General features: G+C 33.4%; 1 protein-coding gene across 2 annotated transcripts in view; it reads left to right on the top strand.

The window, feature by feature from the left end:
* MYO6 (myosin VI) overlaps positions 1-20,292 on the top strand; it is a 159,735-nt gene extending 139,443 nt beyond the window's left edge. Inside the window, exons 26-36 of one of the 2 annotated variants that reach the window (XM_017506839.1) lie at positions 744-952; positions 1,596-1,674; positions 2,547-2,707; positions 4,823-4,849; positions 5,238-5,267; positions 8,028-8,066; positions 11,164-11,267; positions 12,027-12,158; positions 15,328-15,354; positions 17,740-17,958; positions 18,482-20,292. In XM_017506839.1, the coding sequence (XP_017362328.1) occupies positions 744-952; positions 1,596-1,674; positions 2,547-2,707; positions 4,823-4,849; positions 5,238-5,267; positions 8,028-8,066; positions 11,164-11,267; positions 12,027-12,158; positions 15,328-15,354; positions 17,740-17,958; positions 18,482-18,681 (1,227 nt within the window). In that variant the 3' untranslated portion in view covers positions 18,682-20,292. Of the gene's footprint in view, positions 1-743; positions 973-1,595; positions 1,675-2,546; positions 2,708-4,822; positions 4,850-5,237; positions 5,268-8,027; positions 8,067-11,163; positions 11,268-12,026; positions 12,159-15,327; positions 15,355-17,739; positions 17,959-18,481 lie in introns of those variants that run through there. The other variant, XM_037730814.1, reaches the window with a different exon arrangement.
* The last annotated feature ends 323 nt before the right edge of the window (positions 20,293-20,615 follow it).

Genomic DNA, 20,615 nt, shown 5'->3' with positions numbered 1-20,615 from the left:
CCAATAATTTTAGATGTATTTCGTAATTTCTTAAATATGCTCTAGGTACTATTTGAACAGTATTATAAAAGATTAGTAAACTCTTGCTAAATTAGCTGATCATTACTTAAGAAATTTTTTTTTTTCTTGAGACAAGAGTCTCACTCTGTTGCCCAGGTTGGAGTGCCAGTGATGTGACTGTGGTGTTCACTGTAACCTCCACTTCCCAGGTTCAAGCGATTCTCCTGCCTCAGCCTCCTGAATAGCTGGGACTACAGGCGTGTGCCACCATGCCCAGCTAATTTTTGTATTTTTTTTAGTAGAGACAGGGTTTCACTACGTTGGCTAGGCTGGTCTTGAACTCCTGACCTCAGGTGATCTGCCCACCTTGACTTCCCAAAGTGCTGGGATTACAGGAGTGAGCCACTGTGCCCAGCCTATACATAATTTTTAACTACAACACAGTATACCTGTAGATATTAATGTCTGATACTTGTGTGCAGAGATAACAAAAAATTTTTTGAATAGTATTTAATGTATAAACAGTATAGCAAAGATAATGGGCTTATTGCTAACCATCTTACCTAGTTTTTGCTATATTTGCATATTGGAGTAATTTTTTATTTTAAAATTGTGGTAAACAGTAAAAACATTAAAATTTATCTTAATCATTTTTAAGTTTATAGTTTAGTATTGTTAAGTATATTCATTGTTGTGCAACAAAAGAAATAAGTTTTTATGCTCCTGTTTATTATTTTATTAAGTCCACTATGATGACACGGGAACAAATACAGAAAGAATATGATACACTCGTTAAAAGCTCAGAGGAACTCCTCAGTGCATTACAGAAGAAAAAACAGCAGGAAGAGGAAGCGGAAAGGCTGAGGCGTATTCAAGAAGAAATGGAAAAGGAAAGAAAAAGACGTGAAGAAGATGAAAAACGTCGAAGAAAGGAAGAGGAGGAAAGGCGGATGTAAGGCATTTATGTTGTTTTGAGTAAGAGACTTAAAGGAATAGTGAATTCTTGGTATTGACAGTGGTTAGTGACAATTCTTAAAACTGTTGTCTTTTTTTAAATGAACTCATTTTATGATGTTTGAAAATTGAGAAAATAAGCTTATTTTATAAAAACGTAAAATAAACTATAATCTGAATTTTAGTTAGACTCTTATACCTGAAGATATTCTTTTTAGCACTATGATTTGTTTATTGTTTTGTAAGCAAGATAAATGACATTTCTACTTTTCTGCCGTTTTAAAACGGATAACATTTTGAAAGATTGCCATGATAAGGTAGAGAGAACGGATGAGGTGTTGAGTTGGAGAGGGAATAGAGGGAAGCCCTTGTAATCGGGAACTTACAGCCAGGCTGTGTAACCATATTCATCTAGAGATGTTAAAAGTTATAGAATATAATTATATTTGTTTTATTTAAGAATTATTGTCAATAGAGTTAAATTTTATTTTATTCAAAATAAGTTGATGTATGTGGCCAGGAGGTTAATTTGAGCTCCCAATCTATTACCTTTGTTTATTATTAAATAATAGTTAAATTGCCTTCTGAAGGATTCCTTATTTTCTGTTAAATTTTTGAAGAGTTTTCTATTTTTTTATTAGGAAACTTGAGATGGAAGCAAAGAGAAAACAAGAAGAAGAAGAGAGAAAGAAAAGGGAAGATGATGAAAAACGCATTCAAGTACGTAATTACTGGATTTAATTTCTATCAAAATGGAACCTACAAAGTTATAAAAGAAGTGAAAGCAAGATCTTGATTTGCTAGATAAGATGTCACTAGTTTATCCCAGAGACAAAAGGCCAGTTTTGAAGTGGTTATGGGAATGGACTTTGGAGCTTTCAAATCCATAACCAGCCATTGACAGAGACTGTGACATTGTACACATTATAGTGAGTAACTATGGGCCACAGTTTCTCTCTGTAGAGTGTGGATAAATACTCGTTGTGAGCATTTGGTAGTTAATATACGTTAAAGTATTTTGAACACAGCGTAGATCAATAAATATTAATATTGTTATACCTAGGGGAATGTCAAATGAAAATTCACTTAAAATGTTATGTTTTAAAATATATAACTTTGTAGATACTGGAATTCATAAATTAGGATTAAGATTCTCTCTCCACCCTAGTTTTTTAAAAGTCCCATGTCTGAGAATAATTGCTCATGTATTTGAGTTTCTGTTTGTTATGGCTTTCATAATATATCCTAAGCATAACCAAAACTTTAAATTCCTGACATCTGCTCTCTAGATGTCAGTGTTAATGTGAAATTCATGTGATGTTTGGGACACTAATATTTATAGTCATAGGATTATGGAGCTGTGGTTCTTCTACCTTCTCTTGGACTTGGGAAAGTGGCAAAATGGGGATGTGTTTGAAGCATTAATCATAATGTAGAAGAAAATACAGACTGAAGAGATCCGTGCTCAAGCAATTCCTTAGTAAAGAACTTGTATGGGGCAGTTATACTTTCCCTTTATTTTAAGTAGTAATGGGAGTGATCCTGTAAATAAGTGAAGAACTCTTGGTGAGATGGCTTTCTGTCCTTTTCAGGCTGAAGTGGAGGCACAGCTGGCCCGACAGAGGGAAGAGGAATCCCAGCAGCAAGCGGTTCTGGAGCAGGAGCGCAGGGACCGGGAGCTGGCCCTGAGGATTGCCCAGAGTGAAGCGGAGCTCATCAGTGATGAGGCCCAGGCTGACCCGGCGTTGCGGAGGTACTGGAGCCTCTGGGTGGGGTGTTGCGCCCTCTCCTTTGCTTTCTGTACCTCTCTGCCTCTCATTTCCATGCAAAAAGGAATAGGAGAAAATCATATTCTGAAGGCCCTGATATATTGGAACTAAAATAATATTGGAATTATTTGTATCAGCTTTTATACTCAAGTGAATGAAATAATGATTTTTCACCAAATTATTAAACTGTTGAAATATAAGACTAAAATTTCACTAGTGAGTACTCTGTTAAGAAAACACATCAATTTTTACCCTGAAATTGTTTAAGAGTATAGTGTATTAGGTAGACACCTAGTTTCTAAATACCTGTCATCAAACACTGGCATCGAAATAAATGACTGTGTCAAATAATGCAGTTTAATATATTTGTAGGTGGGGTTTAAAATTTTTTCTAATGCAAAAAAATTACATATAGTATACATCCTAACAATTGAAATGAGAAATTTACTTTGCAATGTCTCAGAATAAATGAGTTTCCATTTCCAAGAAGGGAGAGTTAAATTCATTGAAATATTTTGGCTTCTTGGGTTTTTGAATTATCTCTAAGCACGCCACTATAGTGGAGTGTGTAGAAATGTGGACACTTATTAAAAGTTGCAGAAAGTTTTAATAGATTAATTTTAAAAAAATTAGTATGCAGAAACATTAATTATTTTGATTATTTGCTTATAATAAGGAAACTAATTTGTGGGGTTCCTTTATATGTTGTGCACATAGATGCACCATGCTTTTCAGAACTTAAAATCACTGTTTATGGCAAAATATAAAGTATAACCACTAGAATGGCGCTGTTTCCTTGTGAAAGGATCAAATTGCAATGTAATGGAATGTTTAGCAAAAAAAAGACAGGGAAGGAAAAGGGCATATTAAGTTGCCTTCACACCTTTTCTATTAGGTTGGTGCAAAAGTAATCACGGTTTTCACCATGAGTAAAACCGCAATAACTTTTGCACCAACCAAATAGTATGTGATTGTATTGGGGAGCTCTGGGATTGATTGTGTATGAAAAAGTACATTATACTGTAAATGAACTGAATATGGCTCTAGGAACAAAAGATGTTATTATTAAGCTCTTGGCTTTGAGTCCAATATTTGGGCTCGTTATTAACGTTTCACTATAATTATTTTAGCCCAGATATGGTTTTTATAAATGCAGACTCAGCTCAGCTGCTGCACTGTGCCTTCCACCTGTGTTATGTCAGAATGGTTGGGAGCCTTTAGATGTAACTGACTAGCCGCCTAGGATAGGCTCTTAAATGAACCAAACTCTTACAGCTGCTATCCCTGATGTCTGTGAGGAGGTACTGCAGTTGACAGAGCTGGCTTTATTATGGCAGCAGTCCATTTCTAAGGGACTTGTTAATAGAGTCATTATTGGTACTCATCATCAAGCTTTATGTTTATGCACTTGAAATATTAAGCTATATCCAGTGTCATTTCATGTACTTATACAAGATATTGGCTCATACGTGGACTCCTTCCCATCTTCAGAAAGGTACAGTTCTTCCATGTTGAATGGTCTCTGAGAAAGAGTGGACTGTTTAGGACCTTTAATGTAAACAACAAGTTACCTGTAATTTAAGCAGAATTAGATAGGTAATGGGACCATATTAAGTAATGAGGAGGTATTCAAGCCATTATGACTTGAAAGGTAGAAGAGCTAGTGTTAGTTCTATGGTTCAGGCCTAGGGATGGTGTATCCTCCTCTGGAATGCCCTTCAAATCCTTTCTGTGAGCTCTCCAGGAAGCTTTCCCTGACACTCAGGTCTTCTTGAGCTCCTTCCCTTCTCAGTGTTGTGGTTATTTTATAGTCTGTACTGCAATCAGAATGAAGTAGCACTTCATAATGAATAATATTCTATATGGATATTGCATGTTTGATAGCTTAATCTTACTCCATGGGCTATAGCTAAATGTTTTTGAATGTTTATTTTACCTTTGTTAGCACTGAGTTTTTTCTATAACAAATTTATGAGTAAGAACTAAGTAAACTGTTCTTAATATATAGCATGATGTTGTTGGGTTCTATGCTCAGTTAAAAAATGTATGTATTATAGATTGATTCTGCTTCAGTAAGCAATTTTAAGTTACTTTTCCAGCTTGGATTCCCATCCAGAAATTTCTAAGTAAGAATTGTTTTCCACATATGTCATATGTTCTAAAATATAATCTCAGTCAATTACACATATGATCCTTGATGCAAAGTGATGGTTTCAAATTACCTAAAATTGTAAAGTAATACCCAGATTCTATTAAAAACAGCCTCACAATGTATGAATTTTCTAATCAACATGTAATGTATTTGCTCTTTAATTTTCACTGCATGCCTTTTATTATTTTCCAATCACTTTTAATGAATACTTAAAAATATATTAAAACTGAGTGATCTCATGTGTTGATTAGAAATAATGGAGTTTTTAAAATCAATGAGTAAAGTGAAACAAATTTGCACAATCCAGATTTTCACAACTCACAATTGGTTATGATGTTAACTAAACTATATTTTTTTCACAGAAATGATGGAACAAGACCCAAAATGACACCGTATGTCACTTACCTTTACCTTTTTAAAAATAGGTCATGGATACTTTTTGGGAGTAGTTTTCTCATTGGAGTAAATTATAAATTATTTTCTTCTGTTGAAAGATAATGAGACCACCTTTTTGATATTTTTCTTGTCGAGGAAAAATGTTTAATGCTCTTGTTTGGTGTTCAATCGCAGTAGCTCATAATTTGGTTTCCTTCTTTGTATTGTATGTGTAAAGTATAAGGTAACACCCATTTTGTCTTATGTATTTTTTTTAGCTGCTCCTCACCTTACATCTCTATAGAAGCAGGTGTGGAGGCATAAATAAGAGTAAAATATTTGGTTTTCAGGATGTATGATAGTTAATTCTACTATATCTAAAATAATTCATCATCTGAAATTATGTATATAATGCTAACTTTTTTTGTGAAAATCTACCCACAAAGACAGAATCTAAGTAACATTTGAAATATAAATTTTGTTTATATAAAATATAAAATATGTTTTGTATGTATGTTATATATACTACATATAAGGATTTTGGAGTATATATAAAAATATTTTAACAGATTTAAGGACTCCAATGTATCGTTTATAATGTAGATGGTTCTCAATTCTATCAGACTCCAGTTCCAATAGCAATTTTTTAACAAATGATGCAACCTAATAACTCTCTCCAAACAATATATGTAAAGGAGAAATACAAGGTTAGTCATTTGTAATAAAACATATTTATTTTAATATGAAAGTGCTTGTGTATAACTGCAGTGGAAGACATGATAAATGATCAGATGTTTTTGCTTATGTATAGAATCACCATGAATGCTGTAGCTACAAATACAAATTGATATAGGAATGTTGGGCATTCACATGCCTTGAAATTGTGAACAATCCTTTGTGAAGTTCTGAACAGAGCCAAGTTCAATATTCTCTCAATTGCACAATATTTGCGCAAGCCCTAGAAAAATTCTGTGAATATTAAAGCCACACAAAAAATACATTGTTTACATGTAAAACTTTGTTTACATGTAAAATTTGTATGTGTGTTTTTCGCCTCTATATGTGATATGATGGACATGTTAAAGTTAAATGGGGCATGGAACAGTTCTTCCTTGTGTGGGACATTTGGCATTCCTTACCCTTTATCTCAACAGATGCCAGGAGTATACTCACACATCATTGTTACCACAATACTGCCTTAAATTTTGAAAATATCTCTGAGTGGGTACCCTTGCCTTCCATTGCCACAACTGCTTTATAGTTACCATTTGAGCTTGAATTAAATAAGCCCTGCAATCAGTGTCTAAGTTGAAATTGTATTTGCATATAGTTTGGTAAGATCAGAAGGAAGAAAGCACCTGTGTGCAGGAACCATTTCTATCTGGAAAATTGATTGTAATATATTGGTCTAGGTCAGGTGGATCTTGATGTAGGGCAGGGAGGATAATGCATCAGTAGAGACTGCCATCCATTAGAGTGTCAAAGCACACAGAAAAATATCTGTATGATAAACAGACCCAGTGGTAAAGAGATTTGAAAGTCCATGGACTCTCTTAAAAACCTACCATGGGAAAAGAAATGGAGGAAGCTTTAGGAGGAAAAGATGGAAAAACAGATGCTCTTGAATCCTGAGACAAAAGCCTTGATGTGGAGTGATAATAGAATTAAACATACTTATCAAAATCATGCTGAGTTTGAAAGTGAGAAGATTCTGAGAAACTACTAGGTTAAAGAGAGATTGATGAATGTATTGCTCAAAAGATAATTTTTATTAGATTGTATTTGTGTTATATTTTGTTTTTGCTGTCCTTCATTGTCAGTTTTGAAAGATACCTTTTTCTCTGACTGTGCTTTAATAGACCTCCATCAGTACATAATTGTAGACAGAGTTCATTACGAACAGGAGTCTTCTACTTCGTTAGTCAGGGTCCCACCCCTGGGCAGGCATTCAGGAAACTGTCTCGAAGCAAATTTACCCCTCTTTTCTTCTTATGATTTTATTGATTTGGAAGGTTTTGAGATTGATGAGTAGAATGAATGAGAAAATAATTATGACAGAAAAGAGCAAAGAGCAGGGGAATAAGTAAAGAAATGTTGATGAACATTATGAAACTTCATTCCTTTTTAAAGAATTAAACAAATTTTGAGAAAAGTTATACCCTTTTGGGTAACAAAAGCAAAATAAGTTTTTTGCCTTTGGCAAATGTTTATCCTTGGAAGGTCAGAATGCCTCAGATCTTTCATAAGTCCCTGTTTTGATATTCTTTTTTTTAAAGCATGCTTCCATTTGGAATTTTAGAGCTTTGAATACATCAGATTCTTTTTTAAACTCTGATGCTGTCAAATACATCTTCTTGTGGTTTTCACCATTGTGCCTTTTCTAATTAATATTTACTAAGCAACTGTGGAGCAAAAATCCTCATATGGAATCTTTATCTTGCCAAGTTCCCTGTATGGATTTAGACCATGTTATTTGTATTCTATATGTAAAAGAACACCATAAAAGCTTTCATGAGTTTTATCTGTAAGTTGCTACTGCAAAAATGGAGAGATATTCAGATGACTTTAACTGGATTTAAACAGAAATTTTGTTGTGTGCTACAGCTAGATTTGTTGAAAAGTATATCATAGGCATTAACAAAGTAAACCAGTTATGAATAGTTGTTGAATGATAATATTGAAAAGTACATATTTTGATTATACATTTAGATCTTTTAATTAATTTATGTAGTATGTCTTTTATGTAATCATATTGTATTAACATTTTTTTCTTGTAGGGAACAAATGGCCAAAGAAATGTCAGAATATTTGAGTAGGTTAGTGCAATGTAATTTGGGGAAATAAGTATTCGCCTCAAAATCATATTTTTAAATTACTTTTGATTATTTGGACCAGAACCTGTTATATGACTAGCCTGCTCTTTCTATCTAAAGTGATATTTCGTTCTCTACAAGAAATATCACTTTCCCCTCACTCTACCCAACAAAGAAAAAGATAAAAAGCAGTATTGCTGTAAATTCTTCTCAGCAGGGATACCATTGGCATTTAGAATGGGACGGCTCCTTGGCAGTGGTACTCTACTGCTTATCTCTGGCATCCACCAGCTCAGTGTCTGCAGGGGACGTCTTCCCCTCAGCGTAAAAAAATGAGTATTTTGCAACTCTCCTTGGGGTGGTGCTGCACCTAATTTGGGAACCACTGTGCCTTATTGAAGAGGAAGTAGGGGAACAGTATGGCTCTTGATGGGCTCCGCATCATGGCACATAGTTTGAAAACCACTGGTGTAAATTGAGCCACCAGCAAGATCTGGTCCATTACTTTTATAAATGGATATTAATCACTAACATGTTAATTCTTAATTTTGAAGTTATAAAGATAATTAAAAGTGTTAATGTATTTTTTAAAACCAGCTTTGCTACTCTTGTTTTCTTTACATGATTGTCTTTATAGAAAGTCTGAATAATCAGCAAATTACCCCTTTATTTTACTATTTTAGTAACTCCAGAAATGAGGGTGGGGAAACATTTAAACGTGTTACATTGATGTACTTCTTTGGATGCTATGCTCTTTGTAGATATACTTTTGTTTGAGGTAAGAAGAAAGAAAAGTTAGTGATATTAAAACCATATTTTAAGCAATAATCATTTGAATTTAATGTAATTTTTAAAAGTATCAAAACACATTTTACATATATTCTAACACCTTACATACATTCTGACAATCTATAAAACTGTATATTATGTAAATTTACCTTCTCTTTCAAAGGAAAAGATAGCAACAAGAACAAAACATAGTAATTTTCATCTGCCCTCCTAGAAAAGACTCCAAGAACAGCTTAAAAAGGAAAGGATTTTTTTTTTTTTTTTGTTTATTGAATGGTAGTTTAGGGATGTAGAAAAAGACAAAGAATATTCGAATAAATGTAAAAGTATAAGTTACTGTTAAGGAATAGAGAGACCTTGCTGATACATACCTGGCTGGTTTTGAGCAAAGCAATTAAGACCAGAATGCTACATGGAAAATTGCCAGTTATACTGCTTATGGAAAGTATAGATTCTCTAAAACAGATTTTAATCATAAAAATACAGAAAGGACTAATGGCCACACATTCTTTAGCTAGTCTTATACGTAACTGACAATCACTATGTCAAACAATTTTAAGTATGTAGGATGAAATATGCTATTTTTTATTCTCTAGGATGAAAGCATACTCAGGCTTTTTAAAGAATCACAGGCACTTTATTTATTTCATTTTTAAGCTTAATATTGAAAGAATAATTTTCTTCAGGAAGAAAGTAACATATTCTCAGACATCATTTTTCATTTAAGTCTTTGTCTTCACTGCTTGCAAGGATGGCTGTTATCTTTCAAAATGTAAAAGGCTGAGAAAATACATGTTTATTTTCAGGTATTGTATCTTGATCAACCCTCTTTAAGAGGAAATATCTTCCAGGTAGTAGATGATAAAGGAGAATTTCCTTGTGTGATACTTAAGAAGCAATACATTTGTTCTTTAATACGTAGTTATTTTTAATATTTGTGCTACCTTCATGTCTTGAGATGTGACATATTTAAACATTGAGCTTAAAGTCTTGCAGCATATTGAGTGTCTGCTATTTGCAAGTGTAACCTTTTGCTGAAAAATAAGTTTATTATTACAGAAAAGAAATTGTTCCCACATTTTTTGTTTAATGATCTCAAATTATATGCATAAAAATAAGTCTTAAAGGCCAGATGTTGTGGCTCATGCCTGTAATCCCAACATTTGGGAGGCTGGGGTGGGTGGATCAGTTGAGCTCAGGAGTTCAAGACTAGCCTGGGCAACATGGCGAGACCCTGTCTCTACAAAAAAATATAAATATTAGCCAGGCTTGGTGGTGTGTGCCTGTAGTCCCAGCTATTTAGGAGGCTGAGGTGGGAGAATTGCTTGAGTCTGGGAGGTGGAGGTTGCAGTGAGCCAAGATTGTATCACTGCACTCCAGCCTGAGTGACAGAGCCATCAGACCTTATCTTAAAACGAAACAAAACAAAACAAACAAACCCGAAAACCAGAAAGCAGGCCTTAAAGCACTGAGTAGCACTGTTTTTGGAAAAGTTGAATTTACTTCATTTTATTGAGTGCTTTGGATTTTCTTTCTTGCCTCTTTCCCTATATAAATGTGTCACTAAATGGAGCATGATACAGCACTTGTGCCCTTTGAAATCTCTGTTACCTCATGAGCTAAAACCTCTTTACTAGTTTTCTTATTGCTTACTAAATATGAGGGTGTGGTTTTTGTCTGCTCATAAAACTTTTCTAAGTGTTGTTGTAGCAGTGAAGTCTAAAAAGAGTTTCCAGATTCCATCTGTTCTTTTAGCCAACTTTAATGACTAATGCAGTGGGTTGCAGGTTTGGCTACCTACATCTCTGTAAACATCCAGAGGCCCAGGGATGCTCTGAGCCACTGTATGTGAATGGAGTTTGGCCGTCTGTAGCTTTCAGCAGTCTCTCCAGGTGATTGCACTGTGCAGCCTAATGACTCATAAACAAACCTTTAATATGCTTTTAATGATCTTTCAAGTGTGTTAAGGATTTTTTTTTTTTTTTTTGAGGAATATGTGTCAGTATATTTTTAAACTTTAAATGTTCTATAAGTAAAAACATTCTGGGGGAAGTTTGCGGAACTAGAATATTAGAATCAAAAGTTTGAATTTAAAATCTAATATGACTATCAAGTGGCATGCTGGAAAATTTTAATTTATTTGGCCATCTTTTAGTATGCCATTCTTAATCTCATCTGTCAAAGAAATAAAAATTATGTTTTTCTAGTAGCTGTTTCCAGTTTTCAAACTTACGCATGCCTTCTTGCCTCTTTGGTCAATGTTTTCTTCATGTTTCTGGTTTAAACATGCAAAAATATATAATAATTACAGAGGTCCTGCTGTACAAGCCACCAAAGCAGCTGCTGGTACCAAGAAATATGATCTTAGTAAATGGAAATATGCAGAACTACGTGATACCATCAATACTTCTTGTGGTAAGTGTTTAGAGAAGATCAAAAATAGAAAATGTTCATAGTGATAAGTGATGAATACTAGATTGGGGTGGTGTGTGTGTGTGTGTGTGCGTGTGTGTGTGTGTGTATGTATATATAATACCTGTATTATCTGAATCTTTTGGTGCATGAATGCAAAGTAACAAATAGAAATGCAGTGCTTTCTTTTTAAGGCCATTTTTCTTCCCACAGAGCAATTAGAGTAAAATACATCCCACATAGTTATGTTTTTATTTAAATTACAGTGTTGGAATTCAGAAAATTATGAGTAGGAAAGATGAATTCAGAAAACTATGACTAGAAACGAAAGAATCGCATAATTTCTCACTATATTCTTTTTCTCCATTGATTATATCTGCATAATTGTAAACATAAAAATGTCTTGCTTGTAAATCTAGTTTGCATTTTATCACAGTGACTTTTTATTCTATCGTCAGGACTTGTAGCCTTTGACCAATTGCTTAACGTTTCTGATTCAATTCCTTCTTATATAAAAGAAGTGTTTAGTCCAGAATTCTGTGGAGCAAATGATATAATATAGTAATACTGTGTGAGGAAATGATCTGTAAATTTTAACAATAATATTCTAAAATGCTTATCTTTATGAATAATGAGCTTACTTTTGATTTTGTACCATTAATTTAAAAATAAAAAAACTGCTTTTGCCACAGAATAATTATATCATTATGTTAGATTATTAAATTAAGATATCAATATTTTTTTTTCTCTAATTAACAATAGATATTGAACTCCTGGCAGCTTGCAGAGAAGAATTTCATAGGAGACTAAAAGTGTATCATGCTTGGAAATCTAAGAACAAGAAGAGAAATACTGAAACAGAGCAACGTGCTCCAAAGTCTGTTACTGATTATGGTAAAAACAAATCTGTACTTTTGAATGTTTTAAAATATATGTATATAAATCCATGTATCTGTACGTCTATACTTAAGACTTTTGGGTAAAACGTCCCATGTAAATTTTCTCCAGCTGTAGAACTGTGATCCATTGAACCTAGTACAACCTTGATGGCCCGTCTTTTTTTGTTTTTGTTTTTTGAGACGGAGTCTCACTCTTTCACACAGGCTGGATTGCAGTGGCACTATCTTGGCTCGTTGCAACCTCTGCCTCCCAGGTTCAGGTGATTCTCCCGGTTGGTCTATCTTTTATAGCATTATTTTTATGAGTATGTCTTTAAACTCATACTTGTTAAGATACAGTGAATTTACTTGTTAAAATAATTGAGACAAAAATTTTCTTGTCTATATTGAAAAGGGTGTGCATGCATAATTTACACACACACACGATTAAATGTGAACACATCAGGATTGCCATGCACCTTTTTCTTTACACTGAAATGAATTTTACATATGAAAATGAGTTGCTAAAAACAATGATGGTTAGTTTTTATTTTTAAGTTTTCTATAATTTTTATTTTTTGAATAAATAGAGATGAGGTTTGCCATTTTTTCTGGGCTGGTCTCAAACTCCTGGGTTCAAGCAGTCCTCCTGCCTTGGCCTCCCAAAGTGGTGGGATTATAGGCATGAGCTACTGCTCCCACCCATTTTTCTAGTTTTTAAAATTTAATGTAGTTCAGTTTTTAGAAATAGTTCCCTGAAATACCCAATATTGTTATCTTTTTTATATGTAGGTTTAATTACTTTTCTGTTCCTCCCAGAATAGGGTTGTAGCCTGGAAAAAGAAAGGAATCGATTCATACATTGTCCATTTACACTCTAATTCCTTTGTTTCAAAAATAATTTTACTGCAAACATTATTTTATAATACTGCGAATATATAAGAATGAGAAATATTACCTTGCTTCATACCAGAGTTTTGCCTAGATCAAGATTTGATTTTTCGACTGGGATCCTGAACATGGAGTTTGTTACTTTGTTATGCAACAGGACAAGGTGTGAAATTGGGAAATAAGAGCAGGATAGATATAACCTAGTAAAGCATGCATGAGCCTTAACATTTTAACATTAACCGAGAATACCTGTGATATGTGAATTGTAATTTCAGTCTTTAAAGCAGTAATTGGACTTACTATGTGTAAACTGGTACAATTTATTTGCTTAATTCTGGTTAACATCAAGGTGATGGCAGATTTAATATTTTGTGTTTTTTGTTTTTTTTTTTCCTTAGGGGTATAATCCCAACAGTTGGTAGTATAGTTTAGCAATGCAGGACCCAAGTTGACATAGAAAATGAGTTCTTGGTTATATTTTGCTTCCCTCACTACCTTCCAAGTAAATAAAAGCAGTCTTTAAATAAAGTCAATTAAATGGTGGAATTTTAGTGTTTCTAAGTTGTTGCAAAGAATAGATTGAGCGAGGGCAATATTATTATTAATAAGGGTCCTATTAGTGCCAGTGATTGCTCAAGGGGTGGCAGTCAGAATATAGGACTGTGGAAGGGCAGTGGGAGATCATTTGTAACCAAGAAGTGGCAGGTGGAAGCCACACTAAACACTATGACACCACTCTCTTCTCCAGTTCAACGTTTTTTTCCTCTTTGAACACAACAAAGTGATGATGTTAGCTGTTGACTGTCTGTGTGCTAAATTCTGACCACAAATTATGTTTCTTCTATAAAAAATGACAATGGGCTCTTCTTTTTAGCTGTAAATGTTATAATTCCTACCCTTTAGCTTGACAGACTTTCATTATATTATATTTCAAAATTAATACATCTGAATGATTGTACTTCTTAAAAGAGGTTTATGTTGTAATATTTGGCAAACAGGTTTTCAATTAATATACACATATTTATTGTATTTGTGACTCAAACTTTGATACCTAATTGTCTAGCTTTACCCAAAAAGTTGCAGATAATACATGGCCCACCTTGCTGGTTCAGCCACTGTTTCTGTTTGTAATATATTATTTGGGAAAACAAAGGAGATTAGGAAAATTTCCTAAGCTATCCAGGTTTATGAACAAATTTAGGAATTTATGTGAATATAACCCCACACATATTTAGCCTTCAGATAACTTGATTATGAGTCATTTTCAGGATATATTTTATCAGATGTAACTTCTGCTCTGAAAAGTACTTGTCTTGCTTTTCTCTCTTTGTTTTTTTCCTCATATAAAATTCATCCTGACACAGGAACATAGCTAAAAGCAAAGGTAAAGAGCACCAGGAAGCTCAATTGAGAAAATTCTAGACTTAGATGATTTCCTAACGTGGCATTGCTAAACAACCTTTAAAAGGAAGTGCTGTGTTGTCTAATATTTGGAAGGCACAATTCATTAATTTGAGAAATAAAACGATGACCGCTTATGACTAACAGAAACGTAGCTTCATATTGTTGACCTGAAAGAGTAATACGTTGACAGCTAATGGTGAACTCTTACAGTAATGCGTAAGGAGCCTCAGACTGTCTTCCTGGCGCTGTCCTGGATGAGCATGCTCTCATCTCATTTATTGCAGAGGGAGATTTTTAGAAATAATTTTTTGGGCAGGGGCAAATCGCCTATTAAGTATTTATGATCGTTAATTGTTTAAACAATGATTTTGGAAAGTAGTTTTATTTTGTAGTTTCTAAAGTAAAAATGGCATGAGTTTAGGATTTAGACAGTTTAAAGAAAACAAAACATACTAAGTGTTACCAAAAAGTAGTAATGCTTTTACTCCTGTAATGCATATAATTTTCTGATGAATTCTCATTTTTTTAATGAAAATTCTACTAATGTATGAAAGCTACTGTCTTGTCTAGTAAGTCATTGTATTAGGTTCTGTTTGGATATTACTGTGTTCTAAAAATCACAAATGAAGTGTAATTTTTAAATTTTGGTCTTCTTTATATGTGCTTCAATCAGAATTTTCTAAACCTAAATCAGTCAAAATAGTCTTTAAAAAAAAAATCAGAAACAGCAACTACTTTTAGGTAATTCTGAGAATATTTGGTTTGTAGATAGGATATTTACTTGTCAGTCACCACCTCAATTGATGGGAAGGCTTTGTAAATTAGAACAATGCTCATTTAACAGTTTTGGCGTTTTTATCTTTTCTTCAACATAAAATATTTGTTCACAGATTTTGCACCATTTTTGAACAATTCACGTAAGTCAATGGTTGGTAACTCATGAGCTAACTGGAAGATGGGTTAAAATACTTTACAAAGTACTAACTTCTATTAAATGTTGTTTTGCTACAATTTTAAGTGGAATTGTAGTGTGTTAAAGTTGTTATATCCATACTAAGATATATTTTAATTTGAGATGATGCTTTATTTGGATCACTCCAGTATATATGTGTATTATAAAAAAATCTAATGAAATTAACGTTTTATCAAATTACTTGCATTAAGAAAATGACTCGCATTTTAAACTGAGAGTATATACAATTCTTATTGTAGCAAAACTCTTAGCAGCTGATCTTTTAGAATAAAGACTAACTTTTAGGTGCTGGTTTTTGGTCACTGTATTTTCAAACACTGATGGTGTCTGCATTTCTGTCCAAAGATATTTTAGTTTTATAGATAATGTGATAGTGTATACAGGTTTAATAATGAATACCTCTATTCTGTTACATTTATTATAGCTTCCTGTGATACCCATTCTTTGATAATTTAAAAGCTTTGAGTTTCCTTAGTGTACAGTAAATCTCTTGTAGAATTAGTTGAGCAGTAATAATTTGGATATAATGTCACATTCATATGCCAACTGGTTGGACCGGATGTTTTGAAGTGCTTGTTACAATTTATAGGTCTGTGTTTGAAGATAACACAATTGAATGTGAAGGAAAGTTATTTATAATATTAGTTTCAAGCTTTTAATGTCTGTATCTTTGTATTTTTCCAGATAAGCATTCATTTCTAGTCTTCCCCAACAAAATTTCAATTCTCCCATTAGTAAGAAAAGCTATCAAAGACTTTCTGTTCAGTTTCTTAATTTTACCCAGTATCTTAACTTACCAGGAGACTGTTACTTCAAATTAAAAAGTAGGTTACTTAATGAATGACTATCAGTATCATGGTACATTTCCTGTAAACTGGACATTAAATTCTACTTCACTACTTAAGATGAAGGAAAGGTTTTTAAAATTCTTTTTAGTTTTGAATTAGTATATTTTCCACAATCTAGGGAGTTTTAAAAACTTAAAGTAGAAACACTGAACTGGAAGTAGCTCTGGGAAACAGGAACGAAAAAATAGATAAGCACATGTTTGTTAATGGTGATGCAGCTTTTAAAGTCACTAACAAAACCAAGCCTCTCATTCTTTCATGGGCATATATAGCTTTTCTAACTGCTTTTTGCTTTCTCTGGTTTGCAAAGAAGTAAATTCAACTGCTGTAAAGCTTTTCCTATTTCTTCGTGTAAAAAGTAGAATAAGTATTTTCATCCTTTCAGTGTTTGCAAATTCTTACAAAAGCCATGTGACTATTTTAGACTTCATATTATATGTGTATTTTATAATATTTCTTTGACACACTTAGATTTTCATAGTAAGATTCTTAATTGAGCTGCCGTAAATGGTTGGTCCACTTTTGAAGTTTTGTGAGTATAAAACATATTAAACAGGCTAACCAAAATTATGCTGCTAAAGATGTAAAGTCATTGCCCCAGGAAATGTTTACATTTGCAGATAAAATAAAAACCTAATTGTTCAGTAAAGAAAACTGAGCTGGGAATGAAAGATTGATGTGAATGAAATGCCCAGAAGAATGAAATGAAATGCCTAGTAGAAAAGCAAGAATTTTTTTTTTCTATTGGTAAGGAGAATCAAATGTTATAGTTTGCATTTACTTCATTGGATTTTATTCCAAGAGAAATCCGATTTCAGAGTAAGTAAATGTCTTTAAGGGAAAGTTCATGCTTACTGTTACAAGGTGGGTTTTTTTTTGGTCATCAGTCTGTCTAAATATTGTTAATATCTGTGTTATTGTGGCCATGTTAAATCCCAAAATCTGTTGGCAAAAGAACAAATTTTTATGTGGCTTCTACTTTTTGTGGAAATAGTGATTAAATTGACAAATGTCTATGTCCCTCAGATTTTTGAAATTACTGTTTATTTTATTCTATCATAAATAGTCTAATAAAAGTTACTCTGCAAATTTGAACTCTTCAAAAGAACAATATAAATCTAGTAAATAATAGTAGTTTGTTTTCCTGCCATGTGAGTTTATTTTAGGTTACTGTTACAGTGACTTGGGGGAATCTGACAGGGGTTCGTGGCTGGTGGTGGTGGTGGAATGTGTGTGTGTGTGTGTGTGTGTGTGTGTGTGTGTGTGTGTGTTTGCAATGTCAAGAAACAATGGAAAGACAATTCTAAGAAGTAACACTGCATTATATTACTTTGTAGGCAATAAATATTTGCGTTTTGTTTTACATTTACTATTAGGGACCTTTCTTCTTTTTAAAAAATTTTTGGGGTATATTTTAGGATTAAAGGCTCTTTTCTTTTCCCTTGAGCTGCTGGTATAACTTTCCTTGTTCTGTGTAATAGCTCAACAGAACCTAGCAGCTCAGATTCCTGCCAGGCAGCAGGAAATTGAAATGAACCGACAGCAACGCTTCTTCCGCATCCCATTCATCCGTCCTGCCGACCAGTACAAAGACCCTCAGAGTAAGAAAAAAGGCTGGTGGTATGCCCATTTTGATGGACCATGGATTGCCCGGCAAATGGAACTTCATCCTGACAAGCCACCCATCCTACTTGTGGCTGGTGTGTATGATTCACATGAAAAACAAATTATAAAACCAAAAAAGATTATAAACTCTCTGAATGAAACATTCTAATGTATAATAGAATAATTTATTAAATTTCAAGGTTGAGGGATGGAGTCTTGCGGTTAAATCGCATTTCTAGTTCATTGAGGATTAACTCATTTATAATGTGAAATTGCTTGGATTATATTATGTTCTTAGCACACAGAAACTTGAATGTATCCTAAAAACCTTTCCATTGTGTTTCATCATATCTGTTGATTTGTAATGGCTTGATGAAATGTAGCATTTGTATTAACTCTGATAACTTAAGAGCAGTGTTTATGAATATTGAAAGAGTCCTTGGTGGGGGACACATTTTGATTGTTTCTGGTGATTTTATTAAGCAGATTTCCATCTTGGAGAAAAAGTCTTGGAAAATTTTCAAATCTATGAGAATTAATAAGTATTTCAGAGGTACAGTTGGTAACAAATGGTCCTGAAGAAAGACATGGTAATTATCTGATATCTCATGGATACAGGTAAGGATGACATGGAGATGTGTGAGCTGAATCTTGAGGAGACTGGCCTGACTCGGAAGCGTGGTGCTGAGATATTGCCAAGACAGTTCGAGGAAATCTGGGAACGCTGTGGAGGCATCCAGTACCTTCAGAATGCGATTGAGAGCAGACAGGCTCGGCCCACCTATGCAACAGCCATGCTGCAGAATCTGTTAAAGTAGATGTTGCACACCAGCCTTACAGCTGGGAGCCTTTGCAATGGTACTTAGGTAGGGTGTGTGCCCCCAGAGTTAACCATTCCATGATCATGTTAGAGTTACTTCTATCAAGTGAACAGATTTTATTAATCATGGCTTTTGGTTAATTTGTTTAAGGTTAATTATGGTAGCAAATTTGGGACCTAAAAATTATTTTTCTGTATCCTACTGTAACTCCTAAACCTCTCATTATTCTGACTATTACACTTGGGCAGATTCTGATGTTTCTCATCCTTTGCCAGAAGACTATCTTACATCCATCATAATTGTTCTCTAGGAAAAGAGAACTTTTTTCAAAATTCCAAGTACTTTTTAAGGATGGCACAGTACCATATAACTAGAGTAATGAAACATGAGCTTACAGTCTTATAATAAATTATAACTAAGCCACTTAAAATGATCCAGGCACTGATGTCTTGGTCTGAAAAGCTGTATACTTTATAGATATTTTCAGAAATTTGTGGAAATTTCCTTTAAAGGTGGAAAATCTATTTTTTTCCTCCTTTGCAGTGTCTTACTTGAGTGAAACAGTTCTAAGTCCTAGAATTCTAGAAAGAGCCTTAATGTATTTGATGTAGTCTGTGATAAGAGGTACTAACAGTGTTCAGCATAGATTTGCTTTTCTTTGCTAGCACAATGTGTGTTGCTGTCAGAATATTCTTTTTCTATTCTATGGACAAATGAAGGAAATTCAGATTGTTTAAATGCCTAAAAGTTTTGAGATAAGTTTTGTTTCATTTAGAAAAGGAAATAGGTTTTAGGTGGCATAATGGCTTAACTGGACTGAATTCAAATATTCTTTCAGCTTCATCTCAATAGCAATTTTTGTATCAGAATCTTGTCCAAGTTATTTCATTGATTTACCAAGTGTTCTGCTTCCAACATCTTTCTTTGTAAGAAATTTCTAGTGTCTTTTTTGGCCTTTGAGATTTTGGTAATTGTAGACCTGTTTCATAAGCTTTGTAATTCAGAAGCCCTTGTATTTAGTAAGTGCTTGTTTTACATAACTGATAATTTTAAAATGTTTTCTTTGTGTGCTGTTAGTATTGATTCAGATGTCAGCAGCTTTAAGCCTAATATTTATGACTTTCATATTAGGAATTTAAAGACAAAAATACATCAAAGAGTTATGCTGACATAATTCTAAGGAGTTTTGTTATATTTTAGAATAAAGTTATAAAGTAAAATTATTCTCTGTACTGCTTTTTTCTCCAGTTTTTAGAAACCCTAACCTTTGAAATGAAATTCCAGATTTCTTTTTTCCCTAAAAAGATTACCTCAGTTAGGGAAATATTTCCCAGCTGACTAGTGTTTGTGAGCCACAGACACTGTCTTTGGAATTGCTTCTCTTATAATGTCTTAGCATAGAAATATTTATTTATTATGATACACGCAAATGATTGTCTTGTGTTTAATTAAATGGTCGTTTCTGTGCTACTAAATGAGAATGTAAATGTGATTATCTTTTGAAGGCTGTATTACTGCACAGATTCACCCACCCTTGGGTCATTTAGCCCCTGTGATTGGTGACAGAGGTGTAGCTACTGAAATAAATGACCTCTTCTGTCTCTTCCATCTCTTGCCTTTAATTGGTGTTTTTATTTGTGTAGGATAGTGAATGATAAGCTTTGTTTCCTAACCAGTAGTGAGTTAAGTTCTTGAACAAAATTTAGTAGCCAAATTGGATTTTAATGACATGTCTCTTTAGTACATTTTTCAGAAACAGTTTTATATATCTTTTAGATATATTAATAGGCACTAGATGGAAAATTAAAGAGGTAAACTCACTTAAATAAGAGAACCTAATGTTTTGAGAAATTTGTAAGAAATGTATCACAGCAAAACATTATTATAAGTCTTTAGTTTTTGACTCTAATAGTTAATACAATTATAGTTAA

The sequence above is a fragment of the Cebus imitator genome, unplaced genomic scaffold, assembly GCF_001604975.1.
Source record: "Cebus imitator isolate Cc_AM_T3 unplaced genomic scaffold, Cebus_imitator-1.0 Scaffold363, whole genome shotgun sequence".
NCBI lineage: Eukaryota > Metazoa > Chordata > Mammalia > Primates > Cebidae > Cebus > Cebus imitator.
The sequence above is the reverse complement of the archived record's forward strand: the minus strand, read 5'-3'. Positions and strand labels throughout refer to the sequence as shown.